Here is a 27,108-nt window from a genome sequence, read left to right on the forward strand (position 1 = left end):
GGGATCAGAAGATACACAACCAGTCCTGTCCCTTCACAACCCTTACTCTGTGGAGAAATTTGAGGATACTCACTGAGTGAGGCATCTCTTAATGCAATGAGTGTGTGACTTGAGGAGAAAGGCTGGCTCCTCCATTTGCTGCCATGGGTTGATGGAAACGGTACCTCCTTTGTAGGAATGTTTGGAGAACTCAGTGAGGTAGTACCCAGAATGCTCTTGGCACAGAATTAGTGTCTAAAAAAATAGCAGATGTTCTCAAATAGATACTAGCAGTAATAAGTTTCCTATGTAAAGATGTAGGTACCTCAGGGAGACTTGAGGTGTTAATGGTTCATGCTTTCCATAGCATTACATTAATGAGATAATTATATTGCTCAAAGCCGTGGAGGAGCTGTGTGAGTGGGAGTGAGGTAGGAGTGAACCCAGCAGTGCAGTGCAGTGGGAACCAGAACAGGGGCCGCCGCGCACCTGTGAGTATGCACAGCATGATATTCAGAGCCATAGCCAAGTAGCCAGGTCTATTTACATTTGCTCTCTAATTTACTATATATTATGTACATTTTTGTTAAAGAATCTTCTTATGGAGACAACATGATATAATAGACAAAGAGCGTTTACAATCCTAGACTTTTCTATTGCCAGATATATTTCATATGTATATATAAACTATATAGTTATATACTTATACTTGTACTATTTATTATATATTCAGTGTTTATTTGGTATATTTAAATTATATGGTCAGTTATTTAATAAATAACTTTATTTAATTGATTTATATTTAATCTTTTATGCCCTTTATCTCCCTTATCCTTTATTTCTTCCATAATTTTTATGACTTTAATATATAATTAAATAGAAGCTATTCATATCACATCTGGCACATACTAGATATTCAATAAATTTTAGTTTTCTTTAAAGAAATTGTGTACTTATGTTATACCACTTCACTATAAATGTATTGTCTAATATTTGTGATTAAAATTTATAAAACCTAACAAAATCACAGACAATTAAGGCATAATGCCTGCAATTTACTTTTAAATAACTAGCAAAATTATTGTACATGCATACATACACATACATGTATGTAGAGAGAGGAAAGTAAGCAAATATGGTAAATTTTTAATAGTTGGTGAAACTAGAAGAAGAATATATGGTATTTATTATTCTCAGTCTTTGAAATGTGTGATTGGTAATTTTCAAAATAAAAACACTCATGAAAAAGTAAAATATTTACTCATGTTAAATATGATACTAAAATGTTTCTTAATAACGATATGATATTTAATTTCGAGTAAGATAAGGATCAGTTATTTCATTGCAAAGCAGGAGAATGCTCTTTAATTGGACTGTACTAACTTAGAATCTGGGCAAAATGCATTACCAACAAAATACGTGTTCTCGTCACACTCACACTTTCTCGTGGACGTGTTGTCACACTCACACTTACTTGTGGGTGTGTTGTCACACTCTCCATGGCCTCACTCTCCTGCTCCCTTGTGGCGTCTGCCTGTCAGTGTGAGGAGCTTTTGATCCTTGTGCTTATTAGCAGAGATTTCCACAGGCCGATGCTGCTTCTTCCCCTTCCCCTAAAAAAGGTCAGCTAGAGTAAACAGATGGCGTGGCTGGCTATGTGCTCTGCCTCACAAACCTTCCATTTCAACTTTACCTAGCCCCTTCCCCACAAAAAAAAAGGTCAGCAAAAGCAAACAGATGAGAGTGCGCCGGGTGTAGCCATGTGGCTTCTGAGGACTGTCTAAGAAAGCTTCTGGATCCTCTGCAGTTTTTCATCATGTGGCTGGTATGTGATATTAGTTGTTAACCTTCTCAAGGCCTGTGACTGAGCTAATAGAATGATCAAAGATGTGTCTAAACGCTGCCCCTTTGAGATATGGTAAACATAAATACCTCTGTCAACCAAGCACATTCTCTGTGTTGCAGCATAGTTGGTAGACTTCTCTGGCATTAGGCGGGTATCTCAGTGCAGTTGTCTTTGGCTTTCTTTTTAAGGAGGGTATTTGGTTCTTTCAAGGACACTTTGGTATTAAATGCATTTTGTGTTTATAGAGTACACTGTTTGATTCCAGACTGGGACTTGGACATTTGATTGCTTGTCTTTGGCAGTTGGGATATGCTAAATAAATGTTTACAAATATAAGTGAATTTAAATTAGATGGAAAATTATGACAGCTTTGGTCATCCTAATTATAAAAGCTCAAAAACATGATTTCACTTTAGTCATGTTTGAAGTAGTCATTAAGAAAACTGACTTTAATGTATCCTGTTTGAATAAGAAATGTTTTAAGGAGAAATTGGCCTATTTTGATCATTGGGGTAGTTGTATTACCCTGATTTTTAAGTACAAAACATTTTCAGAATTCATTAGTAAAACAATTTTCTTTAAGAATCAACCCAAACAATGGAAAAAAGATAGCATCTTCAACAAATGGTGCTACATGTTAGAAAAATGCAAATACATCCATATTTATCACCCTGCACAAAATTCAAGTCCAAGTGGATTAAAGACCTCAACATAAAACCAGACACACTAAATCTGTTAGAAGAGAAAGTGGGGAAGAGCCTTGAGCTCATTGGCACAGGAGACAACGTCCTGAGCAGAACACCAACAGCTCAGGCACTAAGAGCAGCAATTAATAAGAGGGACCTCATGAAACTGAAAAGCTTCTATAAGGCAAAGGATACTGTCAATAGAACAAAACAACAGCCTACAGGTTGGGAAAAGATCTTCCCCAACCCTACATCCAACAAAGGGCTAATATCCAAAATATATAAAGAACCCATGAAATTAAATACCAACAAACCAAATAATCCAATTGAAAAATGGAGTACAGAGCTAAACAGAGACTTTTCAACAGAGGAATATTGAATGGCCGAGAAACACTTAAAGAAATGCTCAGTGTCCTTAGTCATCAGAGAAATGCAAATCAAAATGACTGAGATTCTATTGTACACCCATCAGAATGGCTAAGACCAAAAACTCAAGTGACAGCACATGCTGGTGAGGATGTAGAGAAAGGGGAACACTCCTCCATTTGCTGGTGGGAGTGCAAGCTTGTACAACCACTTTGGAAATCTATCTGGTGCTATCTCAGAAAACTGGAAATAGGGCTTCCTCAAGACCCAGCTATTCCACTCCTTGGCATATACCCAGAAGATGCTCCAGCACACAACAAGAAAATTTGCTCAACCATGTTCATAGTTGCCTTATTCATAATAGCCAGAACATGGGAACAGCTTAAGTGTCCATCAGTAGAAGATATTTGTTCAGCTACATTCATAGCAGCTGTGTTTGTAATACCCAGAATCTGAAAACAACCTAGATGCCTCTCAACCGAAGAAGAACAAATGTGGTCCATGTACACAATGGAATACTATTCAATTATTAAAAACAAGGAAATCTTGAAATTTGCAGGCAAATGGATGGAACTAGAGATAGTCATCCTGAGTGAGGTAACCTGGACCCAGAAAAACACATGGTATATACTCATAAGTGAATATTAGCCCAACATAGATGTCCTCTGAGAGACTATCCAGCTGGCGATCCGGACAGATGCTGAGAATCAAAGCTGGGGACTCTGGCCAGAGTGCTGAGAACTGTATAGAAGAATTGTATGGGGGATGGAAGGAGCTGCAGGGGTCAGGAGCCCCACAGGGAGACCATCAAGGCCGCAGGATCTGGACATAGGGGCCAACCAAGGATAACGCAAGCAGAGCACCTAGAATCCATCTTCCGATGTGACAGCTAATTTTCCATGTGTGTGTGTGTCTCGGGTGGGGGGCTGGGGGGCGGTTCCGACCCTCTGACATGCACTCTGGGGCCCACGATTTGATCACTGCTCCTTGGCAGGGCGGCCCTGTGGGCACACAGAAGAAGGGGATGCAAACTATCCTGATGAGACCTGATGGACTGTGGCCAGATGGTGGGGGAGGAGAGCCCCACCCTGTCAGGGGTCTAGAGGAGGGGAATGGGGCAGAAGCGGGAGGGAGGGCGGAAATGGGAAGATAAGAACATTAAGAACGAAGGGATACCTATTGGGATGTAATGTGAATAAATTATAATAAAAAATGCCCATCATCCAAAAATAAAAGAATCAACTCAAGTAACTGTGTAATTGGAAGCCTGAGGCAGACACAAGAATAGGTGAGAGGGAGTGAGGGCTTAGCCTCGGTGTAGTGCAGTGGGAAGCCCTGCTTTGAACTTGAGTTGTGCTGACTAGTTCCAATGGGAAATGTACGGGGTTTGACAATTAATTTGCATTATGTTTTTTTAGAGTTCTGTTGTGTAGTTTCAGTAAGGCAATGAAGTTTTGTTGTGTATGTCTGTTTTTCTTAAGGATATGTTGCTTTGTCTCATTCTGTAGTAGGGGGTAAAAGGTGTATCCTTTTTATGTGTATGTGATTAGGAAGATAGAGCAAAATCAGAAGCAACAATGAGAGGAACTGAGAGTGGTTGCCTCTGAAACAGGGCTGAGGAGGCTGCACAGGAGACGGCTGCCCCGTTAGGGCCTCACCCGTGCCTTACAGGTTTTAAGAGGCACAGACGTAGTTGAGCAGAAAACCTTGGTCTTTCCTCCTGTTCGCTGTTTGCACAAGAGTGAGCCTGTTTACTCAGATCAACTAGGTTCTACAAGTCAGCTGGTCGTAGTTTAATATGCTCTGAAAACTCAGGGGTAAATAATTCACCCTTGAGGTCTGTCCTGAAACTACAGTCTAGAATATGAATTCAATTCAATGCAATGAGCTACACAGAGAGTAAAAACACTAATTACTTACCTGTGTTCATCTTACATTCTGCAGTTTCTTGTCTTTCTATTATTTAGGCATGTGTGTAACTGCATGTGCACATGTGTGAAAACAGAAACCCTTTGCAGTTAGTGGGAAGGGGAAATGGTTCTTAGGACAGGCGTGCAGCAGGGTCTGGGGGAAGAACTGAGGCTCCTTCACTCCAAATGTGTCCTGCTGCTTTCAGCCCCTTTGGGGAACTGATTTTCTTTCTCTTCATCACTCTCTCATGACCTGTCACAAGAAAAGAAACAGCATTAGCATTATTGGTCTGCTTTTTGTGTGTTTCTCTCTCCATCTTTGGCTCCTCTGGTCTCCTCCCCATCTCTGTGTTCAGTGTCTGCTGAGTAGAGGCAGACTGTACATCCGTCATGCAGACTGTCTCCAACCTTGCAGCCCTGGTGGATGAATTCATAGCTATCTGGCTTCAGAGTGAGGGCATTAACTGTTTCATATGGTGTAGCTAAGAAGTAGCCACAGCACAGCTGGGCACTGGCTCTAAGTTTAACCATTTTTACTATTTGGACATGATGCTCTAAGGCACACCTGCTAGACAACATCATCTGTCTACTCTTCTGCAGAATTCTCATTAGCTCTGGTTCTCACTTTCCCGTGGTAGTTAACAGTCCAAATGCACATAGGCTGTTCATATAACATTATCGATCAAGATACTGATATTGATACTATTTCATAAGAAGTTTCTCAACTTTATTTCTTTTTACTAAAATATTTGTTTAAAATTGAGTTGCAAAAAAAGGTTTCATGATTATTTGTACTAATAATCAATGGGTCTATGGAAGCTTTTTCTTTTACTGCCTTTGTTGAGATGTGGAGTTCTTTATACCTCATCCTGTGTGCCTGTGGACCATAGCCATGAGTGCTCCCAGAGCCAGCCTTCCATCAACCTAATGGTTTTCTGTAATTTGTCAAGTACTCTAGCCTTGATGCTTGCTGTGATGAATTGGAGCCCACCTCTTGAAAATATTGATCTGATTAAAGTTTTAATTGAAATATTATAATTAATTCATTTTGATAGAGAAGCTAAGCCTAGAACTTTTGATATGTTTCACCTTCAAATTTTGTAAATATGACATGACCTCTGGATATCTGTGGCTATTTAAAAGTCATTTTTGAAAAATGTTGGGTAGTTTTCCAAAATTAGTCATTAATTTATTTTACATTACCAGGCAATTAGAGCTTTTGCGTTTTAAATTTAATTTTAGTATAGTTATTAGTTCCAGAATCAAAACAAAACAAAAAACCCAAATAGCTTTCCATTTGTACAAATCAGCAAGCATTAGATACTGATAATTATTTTTGAGTAGATGACTTTTTCCTCTTTGCAAAATTGTTTTGCTAGGCTAGTTTTTATTTTTAACCACCCCCTAAAAATGCTAAGACAATTAAGCAGTAGACCATGACTTCATCCTGAGTCTTACTGTTGGATTTTATAAGCCCACTCAACAGTCAACTTCTTTTGTCACCACAGGGATTTCCTGTTTCTTAACATTTACTGCCATAGCTGAGTCTGTTTGGTGACAGAAGGAGCTGACCAGCTGAGTTAATGTAAGCTAGGACGAGGCAGTGCAGCCGACGGGAGGACAGACTGAGTGCTTCCCAAGATGTTAGAAGAGGAAAGAGTGCTCTCCGCTCTGCTATGGGAGTTCACATGTATGCTGGATCATCACTTCCTTAGGGTGTGGCTTGAATGTAAGTTGTTTGGCTAATGGCGTTCTGACATGGGCTCCAGGGTATGGAATGTTCTATGTAGTTTGAGAAGGTGGGGTAAACTGAGTTGATGCAAGCCTATTTGAACCTTTAGAGTGTTTAAACGATCTGGAGAATCCTAGATGGTACCTACATATGTTCTCCTGACCTCCGTTGATCGATCAGAAAACGTAGTGGATGTAGTGTTAGTAGGATGTGCTTTGGGCCTTCTGTCCATTAGGATCACAGGATCACATTAGGATCAAGGATCACAAGATTGTCCTTAGCTTGTTCCCCTTAGCTATGAAATGAACATATATCTGTATGTACCTTGAAATGTAGGTGATGTCCAAAAGCAGATTTGTGCGCACATGTGCATACAGCCCATCTCAGACACTTTATACAGGCAAGAAATTCAAAGAATATGTCTCTGTCCCTCAATTCAAGGCTGCCAGAAGATGACAGATCTGTAAATTAATCCACGTAACCTAGAAACATGGGAAACATCCTGAATTTCTTTTTTCCATTAATCATCCCATTTATTCTACTTAAATATATCTCCAATCCATCTTTTTTTTTTTCATCATTGCTGTCCCCAGATGAGCCCTACACAGTGAGTTCAGTGTCAGCCTGGGCTACAAGACACAGTCTGACCCTGTTGGCTTCTTGTGCTACACCTCCCCATTCCCTGTTCTGGGTCCCTTTCTCTACTCTTGCTCCTGTTACCCCTGCCAGGTCCCTGCTGACCCAGGAAGAGCTCCTCTCCCCTTTCTCTTTCTACCTGCTTTGTCCTGGGCCTGTAGCCCCAAGCTCACTGCTGCTCCTTCTGGTTGTCAGTCTTACATTGTACTACATTGCCTTGGATGCGGGGGAGGGACACATGGGCCAGTGTTGCTTCCACCTGTGTTCTGATAGCTTCTACTTCATTTACTTACATCCTTACTTTCATTGCTGGAGACTGAGCCCAGACCTCATGAACGCTGCTTAACCTCTGAACTAACCTCCTAGTTCTACTTTGGCAATTAAAAAGAAAGGGAGGGAATCTGTCAGTCTACTCCACTCACGTGTGAGCCGAAGGAAGGCTGAGCTCTGTTCCTGTGGTCTGTGGTGCTTAGGTAGGACCTGTAGGGTGCTATGTAGTAGGACAATACGTTGTTGATAAATAATTGAATGAATATGAAAGAAGTGAGGTCTTTTCTGCTCTTTATTTATTTGTGATACAAATGGGAGGGATTATGGTGGTGGCATTTATTTACAATTGTGAAAACACAACTGTAGCTAGCTAATACGTGTACAACACACTGAAATTAGCCAAAGTGGGTCCCTGCCTTTTTCTTGTGGTAGCAAAGAGTCATAACAGATTGATGGCTAACTCGTAGGCTATAGTTGGTCAAAGGAAAGGATGACCTTTTATACTTTAAAGTTTTACTAAACTTGTCTGTTGCCTAAATTTGAGAAATACTACTTTATATATTTCAGGTTACTTTTCAGTGAAACACAGTAGCTCCTGTTCAGTTCCTGAAACAGTTTGATGTTCTATTTAATACTGTTTTTACTTGCTTTCTTGAAGAACTGTGGAGTCAGAAGGCAAAAAGTAACTTGTAATATGATCTCCAATTTAAATGAAAAATGCTCTATAGTTCTGTCATATTTTAATCACTGGAGTCTTGTCCAGTATTTACTTCTCATCAGAGAGCCTAAATAGTCAGTGATTTTATCAGCCAAGAGACAAAAAGGCACCGAGTACTGTATATGCTGCACCAGAACAAACATTTCATTGAAAACACTGTGCCTTATCTGCCCAGCTGATGCTGTCTGTGGGCGGCTTCTACCAGGAGAGAACAGCCCTGCCCTGCCATGGTGTGCCCACGCTGCAAGGAAAGAACAGGCTGCTCGCATCATTGCTCAGCGAGGAGACCTGGAGAGACACACACTTGGCCTCTCATAGCTCAGTCTTTCTGGTGGAGTGTAGACAGAGCTAAGTGTAGCCATCTGGGAGTGTACCTACTAGAATATCCACCATGGCTACCACTACAAGTATTCCTTGTGCTAGTGCAGAGGAACGGAGGGAAATGGTGCGGGTATTTCTTCTGTTCCAAAAAATCCATTTGCAAGCACACAGGAGGCAGAGGCAGGTAGGTCTCTGTGAGTTCGAGGCCATCCTGGTCTACAAAGTGAGTCCAGGATAGCTAAGGCTACACAGAGAAACCCTGTCTTGGGGAAAAAAAATCCATTTGCAGTTTGAAGATAAATTACCGTCTGCTGGTGTACTGCCTAGTTTGTTTTCTCAGTTTATTTAGCTTGTGGATTTACCATATTTAATGTTTTAAAAATACATTTTAGTGTACTCAAACTAGTGTGTGTGTGTGTGTGTGTGTGTGTGTGTGTGTGTGTGTGTGTGTGTGTGTGTGTGTCCTGGCTCCTGTTTCTTTTGAGGTTGAGAAAATTGAAGCTTCAGAAGTGGGGTACAGCATGGCACACCTGTCATGCCAGCACTCAGGAAGCTGAGGCAGGAGGATCAGGAGTGGAAGGCTAGTCTTAGATGCATAGCCAGCTCAAGACTACCCTGGGCTACAGAGACTTTGTCTCAAAAAACTGAAAGGAAACAAAAAAGTAGAAGAGAATACAAAATAGAAGCCACACTTCTCCAAGTTAGCAAATCCCTTCACGGTTGGCCATTGTCGCATTTGCTGCTCTGGGTTATATGGAGTCTTCCCTTCCTTTTTACCTCAGTGCTTCTGAGATGTTCCTGTGGGGGTGTGTTGCTCCTCGTGTGTGCCTCTGAGATGTCCCTGTGGTGGTGTGTTGTTTCCCATGTGTGCTTCTGAGATGTCCCTGTGGTGGTGTGTTGTTTCCCATGTGTGCTTCTGAGATGTCCCTGTGGTGGTGTGTTGCTTGTTTTGGTGTCTTACCAAAAGTAGGAACTTTTAACGTGTGTTTTGTCTGAGTTTTGTTTTGTTTGTTTTTAATAAGTTCACATGAATACTTGATAAATGTTCCTGCAGTTATGGTGGTTGTGACTAGGTGTAGAGGTGGGGCCTTCAGGGCCCATTTAGTTGCATACTGAGCACATTCTAATGGCCTTCGTTGAAGTCTCTCAGCTTCCTCACACTTGCAGCCTGTTTGGGTCGCTCCACACACTTGCCCTTGTTTCAGTGAAATCAAAGAGCTGAGTGGGTACCTGAGTCATGTCAGTGGACCACTAAAGATCCTGTGGGCGATGCCATTGACTGACAAGTTACAGTCCATGTCTGTGTATTGAAGAGATTTCAATAACATTTTCATTATATAAACATAATCTTGGCTATAATTTCTCAAAGGACTTGCTTATAGATGCAAGTCCAGGGCCAGATGATGTGTTCATTTCCTAGTGGCTGCTAGAAAGCTTATCATGTTGAAGTTCCTCCCTGTCAAGTATATACGACTTCATGGGATGTATCATTATTTAGTAATTTCATTTATGGTTCCAACTTACTTTCCTACCTTTAATTTTCCTTTAACTTATTTTTGTCATACTAAATGTGCATTAAAAAAAAAACGTTTGAATGGTTGAAGCATTTTGTATATATGCAAACTCATCTGATTATTGTCTCTAATAATCTAAATCAGTGTGTAACTAGTTTTCAGAAACAAAACTGTGCAATTACAAGTTGACTTTTGCTTATATAAACATCATTAAGATTCAGAAAATTTGATCCTGGTACAGTTCACTGTCTAGGAACAAGTATGCAAGAGCAAGAAAACTACCATTAGCGTTTCTGAGAAGGTTTGTGGCTTGAACCCTCAATTTCTTCTGAAAAGACACATTTTCGAAAGTAAAATCCACTCCTTAAATATTCTGTAGCTCTCAGTAATCAGATAATGAGCTATTTGTTCTGTATGTCTCAGCCATCCACACAGGAGGTGATCCATAGCAACAGTCCTTTTCAAACCTAATAGGGCCAGGACTGTGTTTATTAGGGAAATGATACCACCAGGCTAAACAAACCGGGCCTGTTGGTTCTGTATGTTTACCCTCTTTCAGAGAGACCAGCCCAACCGGCAGTGTGTTCCATGCTGTACATCATTAGGGCAGCTGAATCAGGAGATGATTCCCAGGATTCTGAATGTGCTGTTTTTATAGCGTGTTTAATATAAATAAGATGTTAAACAGATAAAGCTTTAGAAAGCTCAAGTACTATTTTATATATTGAAAATAGAGAAAATGTTCTGAACAGCAGAAATCAGAGCTGCATTGTGGTAAATATTGTCATTCTCAGTCTGTGAAAGAGAAGCAGAGCATAAAACCTTGGCTTGACTCTGGAAATGGCGTTGATGGGGAATCTCTAAGAAAGCTACGCCTGAAAAGAGAGTTTCAGAATTTACAGTGACATTCACAAGAAAACAGGTTCATTTTAAAGAATTTGAATTGCAGTTGAAATGAATTAAATCTAAGTGCTTTTCATATTACTTGTTAAGAAATGAAGTAGAATTTAAAAATCATAAAATGTTAAGAGTTCGTCTCATCCAATATTCTTGTTTTCCAGATGCTTTTTAGAAACACCTATGAAAGAAAGCACAGTTTCTCACCCCCAATGCCCTTGCAGAGTTTAACAATTTTTTTTTCTAACCAAAAAGTTCTTAAGGTCCCATTTTATAAGCTACTAAAATGAAAACACAGTAATTTTTTCAATTTGGCAGATTGGTAATCCTGTTTTGCTCTTTGATCTAATAGAATGGAGTACATGCTTTCCGTATTTGATATTTTATGTAGATCAATAGTGGGGCCTGCATTTATGAACTAGTTGAGCCTGTTGTAATAAAATCTTATCTATGCCATATATCTACTTGCTAATAGAAGTATTTTAGCACTTGTATTTTCCTTTTCTCCTCTCTCTCTTTTTCTCATCACAGATTCTGGAATTTTTCGAAGCCTGATCCGCTTCTGGAAACAGTGGAGCACCACACAGAGTTTACCTGTGGCTTAGATCTAAGTCTCCAGAGCCCCACTGAGGTAATGGGTACAATTCCATGGTTTTTCTACCTGCACAGTTAGCAGCTAGTTCTCACAGTGGCCCGTGTGGCCTGTGTGGCCCGTGTGGCCCGTGTGGCCCGTGTGGCCCTCAGGGAACACTCATTCAGTTCACCTGACCTTCTCCGCATGTAAATGAGTGCTGAAAGCCAAGAATGATCTGAGGAAAAGTGACTCAACGCTTTCCTCTTACACCTTTGCTGAGCCTTTTTGAGGTACTCTGTTGTAGTTTGTTATAAGATTGTCTTGTTTGTCATTGATGATCTTAGATAATAAAATGTGGGGAGGGCAGGTTTGAATTCTCTAACAGGAAAAGGAACCTTTCCAAGATGTCATGTAAAGTGCTGAAGACTTTGTTCAGCCTCTTCAGCAGAGGAAAGGGCCAGGGGAAGGGGTGTGTCTGCCCCCAGAGCTTGGCAGGGGTTGGGCACCTGTCGTCTCTGTCTCAGCACTAAGCCTTGACATACCTGGCAGATTGTTTCTCTCTAGACTGTCTCCGTCATCTCCACATTCCAGGCCCAATGGGAGGTTTCAGATAGAGAACAAAGCAGAGGAAAATTTCTTTTTTAGTCAATAAACTTCATTATGTTTTTTCTTCTGTCCTCTTGAGAACTTGAAGTATTTTTTTCAGCGTTGATTAAAAAGTTGTTTTAGTGTCATAAATTGTAAGATCAGGCCAGAAGCACCATCATATGTTGAGCGATTGGCTGTGGAAATATAGACAAGACACATTCATACATGGTGGTTCTAGGCTGATTAAAGAGTTTTGTGTTTGTGCTAAATTTTAGAGACTACAAAGAAAAGGCCATTCTTAGTACTGCATGCACAACTTGAAATAAGCACACAACCCTGCTCCATTTTAGGGACTTAGTAACATAATTCTAAGCTTAAAATAGTCCCAATAAGCTTTTGAACATTCATATTACAACTAAGATAATTGTTTTAAACTGGCTTAATAACCTATCAAAAAGGAAAATGAAGTGGAATTGTCTTTAGTGTAAGTATAATATGCCTTAAGTGACCTAGCTCCTTTTCTGAGAAATATTTCTCACTGAGAGTTTTAGAGAAGGTAATTAGTTATTCGCTATCCTAATTTTTGAAAAGGCTGTAATGCACCATTAAGACGTAGCAATACCAAAGGATTGGATACAAATGCACACCAAAAATCCACTGATACATATTTTCTTACCTGTTCTCTATGCGACTCTGGCCATGACTGTGATAGCATCTGCAGCTCCTCGGTGTCCTTGGTTGTTGTGGTTCCTCATGCCAGCCTGAAAAATACCCAGTGTTTCCTAGATCTCCTATAGACCAAGTCACTGATTGGAGGGTTATTAGCCAACCAGGATATACATCCTTCAGCAATAAAAGCCATGTGTTTGTCTGTAGCCTGACAATTGGCATGTGCCAGCAAATTTCATTTATACCAAAGAAGTGGAGTTGCTCTTGAGAGCAGCTAGGAGTAGAGAAGCAAGAATCTTTAATTTATAATCCATGACTCAGATGTGACAGATGTGAGACCCTAGAAATAGGAGTACTTCCTCTCAGATGTTCCTTCAACGTATATTTTCATATGGCCGGACCTTGTGGGAAGCACTGACTGGAGAAATAGAAATAAATATGTCTCCTGCCATCATGAAGAATTTAGTTTGTTAAATAAGACCGTTGGGTGACTGTGATAGGTCCTAGGAGGGGTGCATAGTCAGGATAAGTATTTGCCTTAAGAGATGCCTAGGAACTGAGACGTAATCGAAGATCTGTTTGAGTGAGCAGATGTTGAAGATATGAAAAGAAAATAAATCAACTGGCAATGCTAACAGTTTGCCACAGACCCTTGATAAGGGAGTAGCCAGCACAAGAGAATGAAAGAATGCATATCTCTGACTTATAGTATTTATTTTAAATACTAGAATTTACAAATTCATATGGATTTACTTAATACATTTTTAAAACACCAAATGTGGGTAATTAACAGACTTCTACATTTTTCCTATATTAATACGTGCTCAGATTGTCAAAGCAAAATACAACAGACTAGATAGCTTTACTTTTGGGTGACCAGAAGTTCCGACAGGTTCAACAGGGTCATTTTCTGGTGAATGTTTTCTTCTGGCTTGTGGCCACCTTGTAAAGAACAGTGAGAAAGTGATTGTGACTGGAGCCTAGAGAATGAGATGGAGAATGATGAGATGTAGGAAGAGGCTGGATTGTGCGAGGATTACAGCCCACACTGTGCTTGAGTCCTAGGATAATGACACTGTAAAGCCATTGAAGGTTTGAAGATAAAACGATAGAAATCGTAAAACCTGATTTGTCGTTGAAAGACAGTTCTGGTAGCTACAGAGTAATAGACTGTAGGTGAAAGTGAAAACTAGAAATCCAGCTTGGGTTCTTTTGAAATAACCTAGAGAAAGGATCTTGGTGAGTTAGGGTCCCAGCGATGGAAAGATTCCTAATGTATTAAGTTGTACTGTATCATATGCTGGGCCTTTCATATGGTTCTGTCTGAAACTTTGAGGATGGGAACAATTGCAGCCACTAATGAAAATGGGCAGTTTTACTCCTATTCCTACGAGTTGGCCCTTGGAAGCAAGGAAGGCAGTGGTCTGATCTAGTGAGCTAGGGCAAGAGGAGGCTGTTTGAAATAGAAACACATTAAGAGTCAGGCTTGAGAGGCTGGGGGTGACCCACTGCATGAAGCGCTTTCCATCCAAGAATGAGACCCTGAGTTCAGATTCCCAGAATCTGCAATCCCAGCTCTCTGACAGCAAGATGGCGGTCAGAGGCAGTAGAGTCTACAGAAGCTCTCTGGTCAGCTCGCCTGGACCATACAACAGTGAGTAGGAGACCCTGCCTTAACCAAAGTGGAAGGTGAGGACCAATGCCTGAAATTATCCTCTGACCTCCATGTGTGCCTACAATCGTACACCAACAATACGCCCATGTGCATGCATACACATACACATTTTTTAAAAGAATAATGTTTGAGATACCTCTCATTTTAGATATTTAAGTGGGATATCTGGTAAACAGAATATAGCTTGGTCACAGGAGACAGTTTTAAACAAAAATAAAGTATGTAGAGTAATAGAACTTGGACGTGAAGAATTAGAAAGAATTGGAAAGAACCATTGTGAAAGATATTCTTCTGACTGTATTTGAAGCTATATTATCTGAAGATAATTGTGTGACAGTTTCAACATAAAGGTATAAACTCTGTAGTAACCTTTAAGAAATTTAGAAAAAGAGAGCTAATTGATCCACAATTTTAAGGGAAGATGAAATTATAAAAAACCGTTATCTCACCATAATAGCCAATATCTTAATAATGAGAGATTGAAAGTACTTGCTCTACAGTCAGGCACATGGCAAAGGATGTCCACCTTTCCATTGTTTCTTTAGAATACGTTTGGAAGTCTTAGCACTGGGGCTGGAAAGATGGTTCAGCAGTGAAGAGCACCTGCTGCTCTTGCAGAGAACCTAACGTGGGTCCCAGCACCCACATGGTGGCTATAACCATCCATAACTCCAGCTCCATGGGACCTGACCCTCTTCTAACCTTCGAAGCACCAACTCTACATGTGGTACACATGCATACATTCAGGCGGAACATTCAGGCATGTAAAATAAACAAATCTAATTTTTTAAAAGAAATTTTTTAAAAATCTAAATTGAAAAAGAAAAGTAAAATGATCTCTCCACAGATGATTTGATCTTGTATGTAAAACCCTTTAAACCCAATCATATCAACACTGTTTGTGGGATAAACAAACTAATCACGTTGCTAAAAGCACATTAAGAGCAAGAGATATGTGAGGAAGTGGGAGAGTTATTATAGGTTAAGACTTTTGAATTACTGGACTTTGCATTTGAAGACAAGATTTTCCAACATTGAGTCCTAAGACGCAGTTACTTTCTGTATTTTCAGCCATATTTTTGTCATATTCTTCCCTGTAAAATGATGATTTTTGTTTTCATTTATTTATATTTTGTTGTAGACACTAAACTCTCTTTCCTTTCAAGCGAGGATGATGATCCCAACCAGTATTTATCCCCTTTTTCACATTTGTAATTTCAGTAGAGTTATAATTCATTTGTTTTTTTTTTTTTCTCCAAGTGCTGGGGTTCAAACCTAGGGCCTCACAAATGCTAAGCAAGCACTCCACCAATAAGCCACACTCCCAGCCCCTCAAAACACTTTGTTATTAAAATTTATGTTTTCACTAAGTAAAAATTTTAATTCCTTTCTAGGGAAGATGTGAACCAAGCTCTTCACCTGTCTGTTTCTGCCCTCACCCCTGTCATTTGAACAGTTCTCTTTTGTTGGTTAAACTACGCCGCAGCTTAGTGGCTTAAAACAATTGTGCTATTTACACAGAGGTTTGTGAGTGAGCAATTTGGGCCCATCAGTTCTCTGTGTTGGTCTCACCTGGAGCCCTCATATGGTTCCTGACAGTTGGGAATTTAATTAGAGCAGGCTGACCATCAGTGACCTTATTCACATTTGTCTGGTTGCTGTCTAGAATCTTGTGAAGAAGCTCAGCTTTATCTAGCCATTGTGTGCTTCTACGACAGCAAGTGCAAAAGCTGCAAGGCATCTTGGGACTGACCATGGAAGTCAAATACCACTCTGTCTGTAGACTTGAGCATTCAGGAACTGGAAAGAATTTGTAGTTATGTATAGTTTGTCGTGTTCGCTATTGGTGGTGTTGATAGTTGAAGTTAGTTTTGATATCTCTTAATTATCCTTATAATGTGTGCCAAATTTATTGATTGCAAGTCAGTGTAATATGACCCTTTGTCCATATTTTATTCCCTTAGAAAATACTTCTCAGGGCTGGAGAGGTGTCTCAGTGGTTAAGAGCATTGTCTGTTCTTCCAGAGGTCCTGAGTTCAATTCCCAGCAACCACACGGTGGCTCACAACCATCTATACTGGGATCTGATGCCCTCTTTTGGCCTGCAGGTGTACATGCAGATGTACATGCAGATAGAGCTCTCATATACATAAAATAAACAAATAAATCTTTTTTTTTTAATTAGGAAAAAAAAGAAACACCTCTTACCTCTTAGTATCTTTCCATATCCACTCAAAAACCTGTCCATCTTGTGATCTTAGCAGTGGCGGGACCTTGCCCGTGTTATCTATGGACAGTCTGAGCCTCATATTTAAAATCCTTGTTCTTTTTAGTGTCTCCATTCTGAAAGATCTGAAAAAAACAGGCCCAAAGACATTCTCACACCACCCTTCTTCTCGACAGAGTGTTAAGATCTTCTCTTTATAGGTTTAAAACCTGACAAACAAATGTCTGGGGTCGATCTTTAAGGATAATTGCTGAGATATAGTCTTCGTCTTCCCTTGTGAACTCGCTCAGCCACCTTCACTCAAGACACTTGCCTTTGATATTTTTCTCTCTGATCATGATTCATACAGTGCATTTTCTCTTTCTTCCCTTATCCTTATTATGGCTAAATGGGAGAGCCCTTTTCTGTTGTGAGGCCTATGATACTTGGCCTGTAATATACCCACTTATGTAATGGAAACTCCTTTTATATATTAATTTATCTTTAGAGCTCCTTTGTGCTCCGCAGCATTAGTCCTGGTCTTTTGAATGCTTGTTCATACTTAGTAACAGAGCCAAGTGCAGATTTATGTGTCTTTCTTTATAGTCCTCCCACAGTTCTTTCTTTCCTCAGGATATTTTAACATGGACATTATTAGTTTATTGCAACATATCATCTCTACCTATTTAATAAAAATTAACTATTTTCTCATCATGAAATCTAGGCAGTTACATTTGGAAGATTGTGGTCTCTCTAAAAAGAACTGTTACATAAATATTGGGTTTTTAGTCGTTAAAGATTTAAACTTTAGTTTAAGTATAAGCTTTCTGATTTAAAAAATATGTGTCGACCTCACAAGCATGAAGTCTCGGATTCAGTTCTTCAAATCAACAAGCAAACGCGTTAGAAACGTGACCTAGGTGTTTGCGACACACACCTGTAACATCAGCACTGCAGAGGCAGAGAAGCAGGGTGTTTGCTGCAAACAAGAGTCCAGTCAAGATTACGACGTCATGAGACCCTGTCTCAAAGTCGAAGAACTACTAAAATGAAAAACCGTGCCCACCCCAAGTAAAAGATGGGGTGTTAAAGCAGCTACCTGATCCTCTACAGTTGGAGTGTCAGGTGTAAGGGTTGTTTTTTGAGCTTGGAGACCCATGTCTTTCAGATGATTTATACTGCACAGTTGTCAGACATCCACCATAACTTGTCACTTTAGTGGCGTCCCTTCATTGCCTACCACGATCTTCTGGCCGTGCTTAGCTTTGTACTCTGCAATCCGGTCAGCTTTTACCACCTTCCTGGAGTTCTCCAGCTTGCACACCCCGAGGTAGCTGATGTTCTAACCGTGACTGTGTCCTGAGTGAGCTGGAAATGTGGGAAGCAAATAGCACAGATCTGTCCTGTTGGACCTGTTTCCACACTTCATGTGTGTTCCTTTGCAGCCTTTAAATTCAGCTTGGCTCCCCGCTGTGCTTTGACCTTACAGTGTCTGTAAGCGCAGGGTACTAGAACAGGAAATCTTATCACATAGTTCAGAATGGTGACTTGCTTCAGTGATAGTGCCTGCCTGCCGCTGTTGGGAGTGTGCCTGCTCTGTGTTACCATGTTAACGATGTATAACAGACCAGTCTAAATTTGCAAATCCACACGGTTCAAGTTGTCATTCTGTCATCTTTGCCTCAAAACCTTCAAAGGTAATCTTCAGAACAGAATCTGAACTTTTAATGTTTGTTTCCAAGATGTGTTATAAGTTATGTTTCTAATTCCGCTTCTTTCCTTCGCAACCCTGTTCCAGACCAATTACATTTTATTATGTACTATTCCCAAATTCTCTCATTCTTCTCCACTTCTCCCTATGACACATATTTCTACCTTTCACCATGCAGGATGATAAATATTCTCTCCTCTATTTCTTCCCTTCCTTATTTCTCTCTGATCATGATTCATACAGTCCTTGCATTTTCTCTTTCTTCCTTTATCCTTATTATGGCTAAATGGGAGAGCCCTTTTCTGTTGTGAGCCTGTGATACTTGGCCTGTAATATACCCACTTATGTAACGGAAACTCCTTTTATATATTAATTTATCTTTAGAGCTCCTTTGTGCTCTAAATTTTTAATTTAGAAATAATTGTTTAAAAAATTTAAATATATTTTGATGCTAGAAGCACCAATATAATAATGTAAAGTAATAGATATTTATGTTGTATGTATTATATAAGTGAATAGATGAATGTAAAGGACTCTTCAACCTGTATTGATCAGCTCTGCATTTGCATTAATCCTGTAATTGATTAACATGAGGCTCAGGAGCCTGGGTGGCTTGGCCTGCCCAGTCTTGTGCTGCAAGCCTGGAGGATTCCTGGAGAGCTGGTCTTCTGTCTAGGTTGGGAGCCCTAAGTGGCTGGTGGTTCTGTTTTCAGCAAAGGGTGCAGCAACAGCAGCATAGTGAGCAGTGGGAAAGCAGGAAACAGCTCCCTACCCTGTAGCCTGGCCTGCCACCAGAAGGTGGTGCACACATTGAGGGCGGGCCTTCCTGCTTTAGTAGTCTGATCAAGGAAGTCCTTCACAGGAGTGTTGAGTGACTGTCATGTTAACTGATCACAGACCCCATCCAGTTGACAACCAAGATCTACCGTCATCACATGCTAACAGTGATAGAACTACTGTTTCAAAATGTAAAGTTGACCATTAGTGGATTCCCCCCACACCCCTTTCTGAGCATCTTTCTGTTCTCTTCATCCTTGCTAAGGAGGCCATATGTCATGCAGATAATTACAGTAGATTGAGCAAGTTTCCCAAGGGCAAAAGCAGTTGCAAAAGCAGTTGTCCACAAAGTTGAGAGAAAATAGTAGAATGATAAATAGGAACTAGAAAGCTTGTCAGTAAAGTCAATCTCTTGATGGATCCCTGGTAATTCTTGGTTACACAAATGGCCACATTAGCGTATCTGGGATGAATTGCTGTGTCAGTAGCATGTGCACACATACTTAGTAATTAATAAAATTAAAGATGTAAATTCACATTCTGTGTTCATGTTTGCAGCTTGCCATTTTCAGTGCAGTCTCTGTTCTCTACAAGCTGCATCCACAGCACCGTCCACAGCACCATCCATAGTGTGCCATCCACAGCACCATCCACAGCATCATCCACAGCACCATCCACAGCACCATCCATAGTGTACCATCCACAGCACCATCCATAGTGTGCCATCCACAGCACCATCCACAGCACCATCCATAGTGTGCCATCCACAGCACCATCCACAGCACCATCCACAGCGCCATCCACAGCGCCATCCATAGCACCATCCATAGTGTGCCATCCACAGCACCATCCACAGCGCCATCCACAGCACCGTCCACAGCACCGTCCACAGCACCGTCCACAGCGCCATCCACAGCACCATCCACAGCACCATCGATAGCGCCATCCACAGCACCATCGATAGCGCCATCCACAGCACCATCCACAGCACCGTCCACAGCGCCATCCACAGCACCGTCCACAGCGCCATCCACAGCGCCATCCATAGTGCCATCCATAGTGCCATCCAAAGTGTGCCATCCATAGCGACATCCAAAGTGTGCCACCCATAGCGCCATTAATACTACACATGTCCTCTGCTTTTCATTATTGTGTTTATTTACTTATTTTATGCATACGGTGTTCTGCCTACATGTAGTTCTATGTACCACAGGTATGCTTGGTACCCACAGAGGCCAGAAGAGGGTGTCTGGTCACTTGAGTTTCACATGGTAGTGAGCTGCTGTATGGTGCTGGGGATTGAACCTGGATCCTCTGAAAGAGTAGCCGGTCCTGTTAACTTATGAGTCATCACTCCAGCCCTGTTCTCTGATATTTTTATTTGATCCACCAAAGATGAGTTTCTATCATAAACTCCCTGTTGAACACATCTGTTTCATTCATATCTTTGGGTCTGTTTGGCATGTTGCCTAGGAACTGGCACACAGGAAGTGCCAAAATATTAATCAGTATCATTGATCTCAAGCATTCTATCTGTGGTGATGTTGTGGTACATATGCTATAGCTATATTTAGCTGGTTTTGATAAATAATTCATTTCTGTTCTGTTTTCCAAGAATGCTTCATTGGGGCTGGAGAGATGGCTCAGAGGTTTAAGAGCACTGGCTGCTCTTCTAAAGGTCCTGAGTTCAGTTCCCAGCAACCACATGATGGCTCACAACCATCTACAGTGACATCTGGTGTCCTCTTCTGGCCTGAAGGTGTACATGCAGACAGAATGCTGTATACATAAATAAATAAGTAGATATTTTTTAAAAAAGAATGTTTCATTGTGTGTTCTAAGGAAATTGACCATTTAGTGCAATAATGCTATAATGTACATATTTTTAAGATTAGAACTATTTATTTTAATGTATAAAAGTAAGAAATATAATTGAAGTAGAACTGACATAAAATAGACCATAAGCCCGTGAAATTATTGTCACCACCTTGAAAGGTTGCAGGTTTTACAAATAATGAAAATAGATTCTCTTCAAATTTTATATTAAATACAAAAATGGAGCATTTTGATAAATCACCATTTTGCCTGTAGTGTTGATGCCAAATCTGAGTTCTTATGAAGCAGTTTTTATTTGGGATTCAGGTTAAAAGAAATTCAAAAGCTCTAAGGAATGAGTGTGCCCTTGGTGGCTGGCAGGTTGCAGAATGCATTTCCACCTGAGACCCTTGAGGAGAGACTGTGGAACCTGGAGGCTCCTGCCCTTCTGCATACAGTCATCCCATAAGGAAAGTGGGTCACATGGAGACATGCTTTGGCAGCCAGCCCTCCAGAAACCCTGAGGCACATTCAGGAAAAAAAAAAAAAAAGACCTCATGTCCAAACATTAAGTTTTTCATGAGAATATTAGTTGCTTACTCAGGCTGGAGGTTTTAGTTCTTTCAGTTTTCCTTATCCCCTGCCCAGCGCATTTCCCTTTTTCTACTGTCCCCAGCCCAGCAGACGCCTACAGGTGCTTTCTGACTAATCCTCCATGTGTAAGTACAACTTAGATAGTTTATACCTGAGTATGGATGCTGTTAGCGACTCTAGTCTGTCCTTGAGCATGTGTGTGCTCTCTGCTTGTCACAAGGCGCACTGTGCAGGTCTCACGATGCAATCACCTCTACAGGAAGCTAGTGTTTTCTCAGAGTAGAGTTTTGCTTTTTGCTAGTTTGGAGTTTGCTAAATCATTATACATTTTATTTGGCACTGTGGGTTAATATACAAATCACCATAGGCCAGTTAGAGCCCAACAGGGTACAGTATTGTTTGATAGTAAACCTCAAGTAGGTAAAACAATTAACTTGTTATAACTTAAATTATTGTTAGTAACAGTTGTTACTATAGCTTTGATAGTTGGCGCTGCTTCCCCATGTCTCTGGGAATGTATTTTAGATCTAGCTTTTGCAGAATAGTACCCAGGAGATGCATAGACCTTGGTTTAGGAATGCCTTGGGGAGGCTGGGGGTTTGTGAGAAGACAGTTCATGCTTTATCTTTTTTTTTTTTCCCCTTGTTAAAGACAGAGTCTGACTGTATTGTGCCAGACAACCATCAGATTTACAATCCTACCCCTGTTTTCTTCCTTATCAAACTTGGATTTTAAATGAAAATATCCCCTAGGTTGTTTTTCATTACATCTTTGATACCTGTTGCTACCCTTTCATCAAGGAAGGAAGAGAATTCTTTCCTAAGTATATATTACTTCTGCTGAAACTTGGTTTGTTTTGTTTGAAACAGGTTCTTAATGCAACCCGAGAGTTGGGCTTGAGCTCAGTATGTCACTAAGAATGCCCTTGAGCTCCCCATCTCCTGCCCCCACCCCCTTATAGATGGGCGAGACCACGCCTCACTCCCAGCTTTGAGTTTCTTTTAGTCAACAACAAAAAGTTTCTACAAACAAAGTTCTCTCATAAAACTGTCTTAAATGCCAAAAATCCAGTTAAGAAATTGTTGTACATTGAGCCCTGTATCTGAGGTCTTCAGTCCTAGCTGTGTATTAGGCAGGGCTGCAGAGGACTTTAATGCACCCCTGGAAAACATCCTTCATTTACATTTTTGAGGTCAGGAGCTTAAAATTATTGACCCCTGCCTCCTGTGTGTGCACAGACCATGTTTTGCTTACTGATGTTTGAAACCTGTTGAGGACTTTGATTTTGAAGACTCTAAGCTGTATGTCAGCCCCAAGGGAAGCTGATCCTGGGACCACACTTAGAGAACAAGGCAAGGACAATGAGGCCGGCTCTAGGACCCATCTAGTGATGGTCCGTGCAGACCCTGTGTGTGCTGCCACAGCCTCCATGAGTTCCTGTGTGCACCAGCCCTTTGTGTCTAGGAGGCCTTGGTTCCTTTATCCCCTGAAGCTCCTATACTCTTTCCTCTTCCTCTTCTGCAGAGTCCCCTGAGCTCTGAGAGGAAGGATACAATACCTTTTAGGGCCGAGTGTCCCAAGGTCTCTCACTCTCTGAGTAATGTCTGGCTATGGGTCTCTGTATTTGTTCCCATCTGCTGCAGGAGGAAGCTTGTCTGGTGATGAATGAGCAAGGCACAGATCTATGAGCATAGCCAAATGCTATTAGGAGTTATTTTATTGGTGCATTCCTTTAGCAGGTCCTTGGCCTGTCTAGTCTCAGGTTCTTGGCCACCCAAGGAGAGTGGTTATGGGATCCATCTCATGGAGTGGGTCCTAAGTCAGATGGTAGTTGGTTACTCCCACATGCTTTGTGCCACTGTTGCACCAGTGTATCTTGCAGACAGGTCACCCTTGTAGACTGAACGGTTTGTAGCTGGGTTGGTGTTTGTCTGTTTTGGTAGTGTGCAGAGTACCTGCCTATACCAAAGATGTTAGAACACAGGGATGAAGGCTCTTGTGTAGGCACTAGCTTGACTTCTCCATGTTCAGTGAGTTTTGAAGGTGTTCTCTTCAGTAGTAAGCTTTGCTGTCAGTTTGTGGAGAGCCACCAATAGCCTTGTCTATAGACCAGGTTGTTTGAGGGTTCCCTTGGGACCCCTTTGGCTAAGACCTCAATTAGATGTTCCCCATTCCTGGGACTGGAAACTTCACTTGGCCACAAGAGATGTCCAGCTGGGGCCCTATTTTTCCCATTATTTCGTGATCTCTTTTAGATTGCCTTCAGGTATGTATATATTATAGGAAGCTTCTAGCTGTCCTTCCCTTCAACAATGGTGTTTACTTTAGAAGTCTTTTTGTCACCGTTTAAACAATATTCTTCAGATGAGCCATAGATAGGTGCTATGAGATAGTAAGATCACCCTCCAGTGACGGCAGTCCTTGCGTTAAGGGAAGCAGTGCTTCCTGCAGCCGTCCAGGTACTGAGGTGACTCCTGAGAGACCTCCCGGGGACCACGTGCACAGTACATACCTCTTCCTTACCAAAGGGCTTCTAACATACACCATGCATGCCATACACACCACCTACGGAGACACGGGGGGGGGGGGGGGGTCTTTGGTCTTTTTTCTTTAATACTAGATTTTTAAGCTTTATTTTTATTACAAACGTATTTCAATATGTAGAACTTTATAAATGGTTTCATTGGTAGAAGGATGCCATAGTTATTTGCATTAATTTGTGTGACTATATTTATAATCCCTTATCATTAAAGTTTTGGTCTCTCCTGTATTACTAGTCAAGTATAGCCTTAAGAACATTTGTTAATTATCGTAAATCCTGACTAAATAAGAAATTGGATTGAATTAGAATGGATTGAGATTCAGAAACACAATTTATAGATACCTTGTATTAGAAACCTAAGTCTCATTTCTTTGAATCATTTCTACGTAATGTGTGGTGTTCACCCAAAAGTCCCAGCATTTGAAAACACACACATGGGAGTAAATATTTGTGTCCCAAAGTGGTTTAGGGCCTAGGCATTTAGCTGTGATGCCGTGGCTCTGTGAAGTCTTTTGATGCAGGCCTAGAGGGATGTATTCAGGGTCTTGAGGGTGTGTCCAGACTAAACTCAAATGAGCCACTTTGTGGTCGGAAGAGCTATGCCCTGACCACCCACCCACACCCAGCTTGTACCTCCTGACGTGTACTCAAATCTCTCTAGACACCGTCCTGTGATGCTCTTCATTGCCCTCCCTATGTCTTTACTGCCAGAAAACCGTTAAACTGTTGAGCAGATAGCCTCATCCCTCAGGCTAGGAGTACATCTTCTCCACTGTCTCAGGAGGGAGGAATATGCAGCACCTTCAGTCTGTTGGAAACAGTCCCCAAGGCATATCTTTAAAAGAGGAAATAGCTTTCAATCAGAACAATCTCCCTGTGTGTTTTATTTAAAACTGTGCTGACACTAGGTGCCCTGCATGCTAAGTGGTCAGGGCTTTGACTCCTGTGCTCTGCATGTCCCCTGGCTTTGTGTTTTGTAGGTGGCCGACTGCTCCTGGGACGAAAGCATAAAGATCTATGACCCTGCTTGTCTCTCGGCCCCTGGTTAAGATGCGCTGATCCAGTCAGAAGCTGCAGTATTGACTGACGAACTACTCAACATCAAATCATTAACTGAAGGATAGAAATCAGGCCTTTCCATGCACTGAGATTTCAGAATTCTAAAATTACATCGGAACCAGCTGATAAAGACATCGTATTATATTGTTAGCCTGGTACATAAGCCATATTTTCTGGAATCCTAAAGAATAATTGTTATGATGTATCTCATAATGTCTATTAGAATGTTATCTCTATATTGTAAAATCGACTAAAATATGAGAGGTTTGTAAATTACATGGGCGGTAATATATTTCATTTTTACTTTGTCATTTTGGATGTAAAATATAACTACTCCTGTTGATAAAAATCAAAATAAATTGCATTTCTTGATCATATATTATTTATGCTATCCCAGTGATATTGCCTTTTTAAAAATGTACTGTATGTGTGTAAGGATATAATTTTATATTATTATAGACACAGCTGATGTTCATATGTGTGCTCTAATATAGATCTAAGTTATTGAGCATCGCCATGTGTCTGGCATTTGCACTGAGTGAAATTCACCCTCAGGAGGATGCTGAGCTGTGAGCTATGGAAATATGTGACTTAACAATTTACTTTTGTATTCAGATCCTCTTAGGTACTGTACCCATGACTAATCTGTTTTTCTTTTCCCAGTTCTCCACTATCAAAACTTTTAGCCAGGCATGGCTTCACACACCTATAGTCCTAGGCTTTTGGAAGCAAAGGCAGAAGAATTGCATGTCTTAGGCTAGTTTGGGCTACCAAATGAGACCGTGTCATCTCCTTCCTATCCAAAAAACAAAAACAAAAACAAAAACAAAAAAAGCCCATTGAGCAAAAAGCTTTTGGTCCTACTAAGGCTTCTGGTTATTATTTAAAGCAGCTTTAAGTTACACTTTTTAAACCCTCTTGGCTACCTTCCTTAATGAAAAAATTACAGTGACTGGAAAAGGATAAAGTAGAAAAATTAGTAAAGCAAAATATTTTATATAGCACTTATTTTGTATGTCAAGTATGCTTTATATAAATGGCAGAAATTCTAACTCTTAATCTTTTGAGAATGTTAATTTTGTGAAATATTTATTTTGAGAGTGAATATGAGGACAACTTTCAGGAGTAGGTTCTTCACTTCTCACCATGTAGGTCCTGATGGAAGCCAGGATGTCAGGCTGTGTGGCCAGAGCCTTTCCTCTCTCATCAGCCCTAGGATCAGAAGATGGAAACGGCTCCCATGCCTCTGGATTGGTAGAATTAATGTTGTGAAGACGACCATCCTACCTACCAAAAGCAGTTTACAGATTGAACGCAATCTAATCAAAATCCCCACGATATTCTCCACAGAAATAGAAAAAAAAAAGTCCTAAAATTCATAGGGGAACACAAAAGACATTGAACAGCCAAGGCCATCCTGAGCAAGAAGAACAGTGCTAGAGGGGTTTCCATCCCAGCTTTCCCACCATATTATAGAGCTGTGGAAATAAAAACAGCAAACGCGCACACCAGTCATGTAGATGCACAGAACAAAATTGAAGACCCAAAATGAATGCACACAGTTACAGCCATGCTATCTCACAAATATTCCAAAACTGCACACTGGAGGAAAGAGCGTTATTAACAAGTAGTGCTGGGAAAAATGGATATCCAACCTTTGGAGAGGTTTTGTTTGTTTGTTTTGTTTTTGTTTTTTGAGACAGAGCTTCTCTGTGTAGCCCTGGCTGTCCTGGACTCTTTTTGTAGATCAGGCTGGCCTTGAACTCACAGAGAGAGATCTGCTTGCCTCTGCCTCCCGAGTGCTGGGATTAAAGGCATGCACCTCCACGCCTGACCCAAGAGGTTTTTTTTTTTTTTAAATTATTATTTATTTTATTATTTATTTATTTTATGTATATGAATGCTTTATCTGCATGTACACCTGCAGTCCAGAAGAGGTCATTGGATCTTATTATAGGTGGTTGTGAGCCACCATGTGGTTGCTGGGAATTCAACTCAGGCCCTCTGGAAGAGCAGCCAGTAC

The 27,108-nt window shown here is 40.8% G+C and overlaps 1 protein-coding gene across 1 annotated transcript in view; it reads left to right on the forward strand.

The window, feature by feature from the left end:
• PEX7 (peroxisomal biogenesis factor 7) overlaps positions 1-25,462 on the forward strand; it is a 59,061-nt gene extending 33,599 nt beyond the window's left edge. The window contains exons 9-10 of the mRNA XM_084777582.1: positions 11,407-11,506; positions 25,007-25,462. Of these exons, the coding sequence (XP_084633708.1) occupies positions 11,407-11,506; positions 25,007-25,075 (169 nt within the window). The 3' untranslated portion in view covers positions 25,076-25,462. The remainder of the gene's footprint in view (positions 1-11,406; positions 11,507-25,006) is intronic.
• Positions 25,463-27,108: the final 1,646 nt, after the last annotated feature.

The sequence above is a fragment of the Acomys minous genome (genome assembly GCF_964271855.1).
Source record: "Acomys minous genome assembly, chromosome: 3".
NCBI classification, from domain to species: domain Eukaryota; kingdom Metazoa; phylum Chordata; class Mammalia; order Rodentia; family Muridae; genus Acomys; species Acomys minous.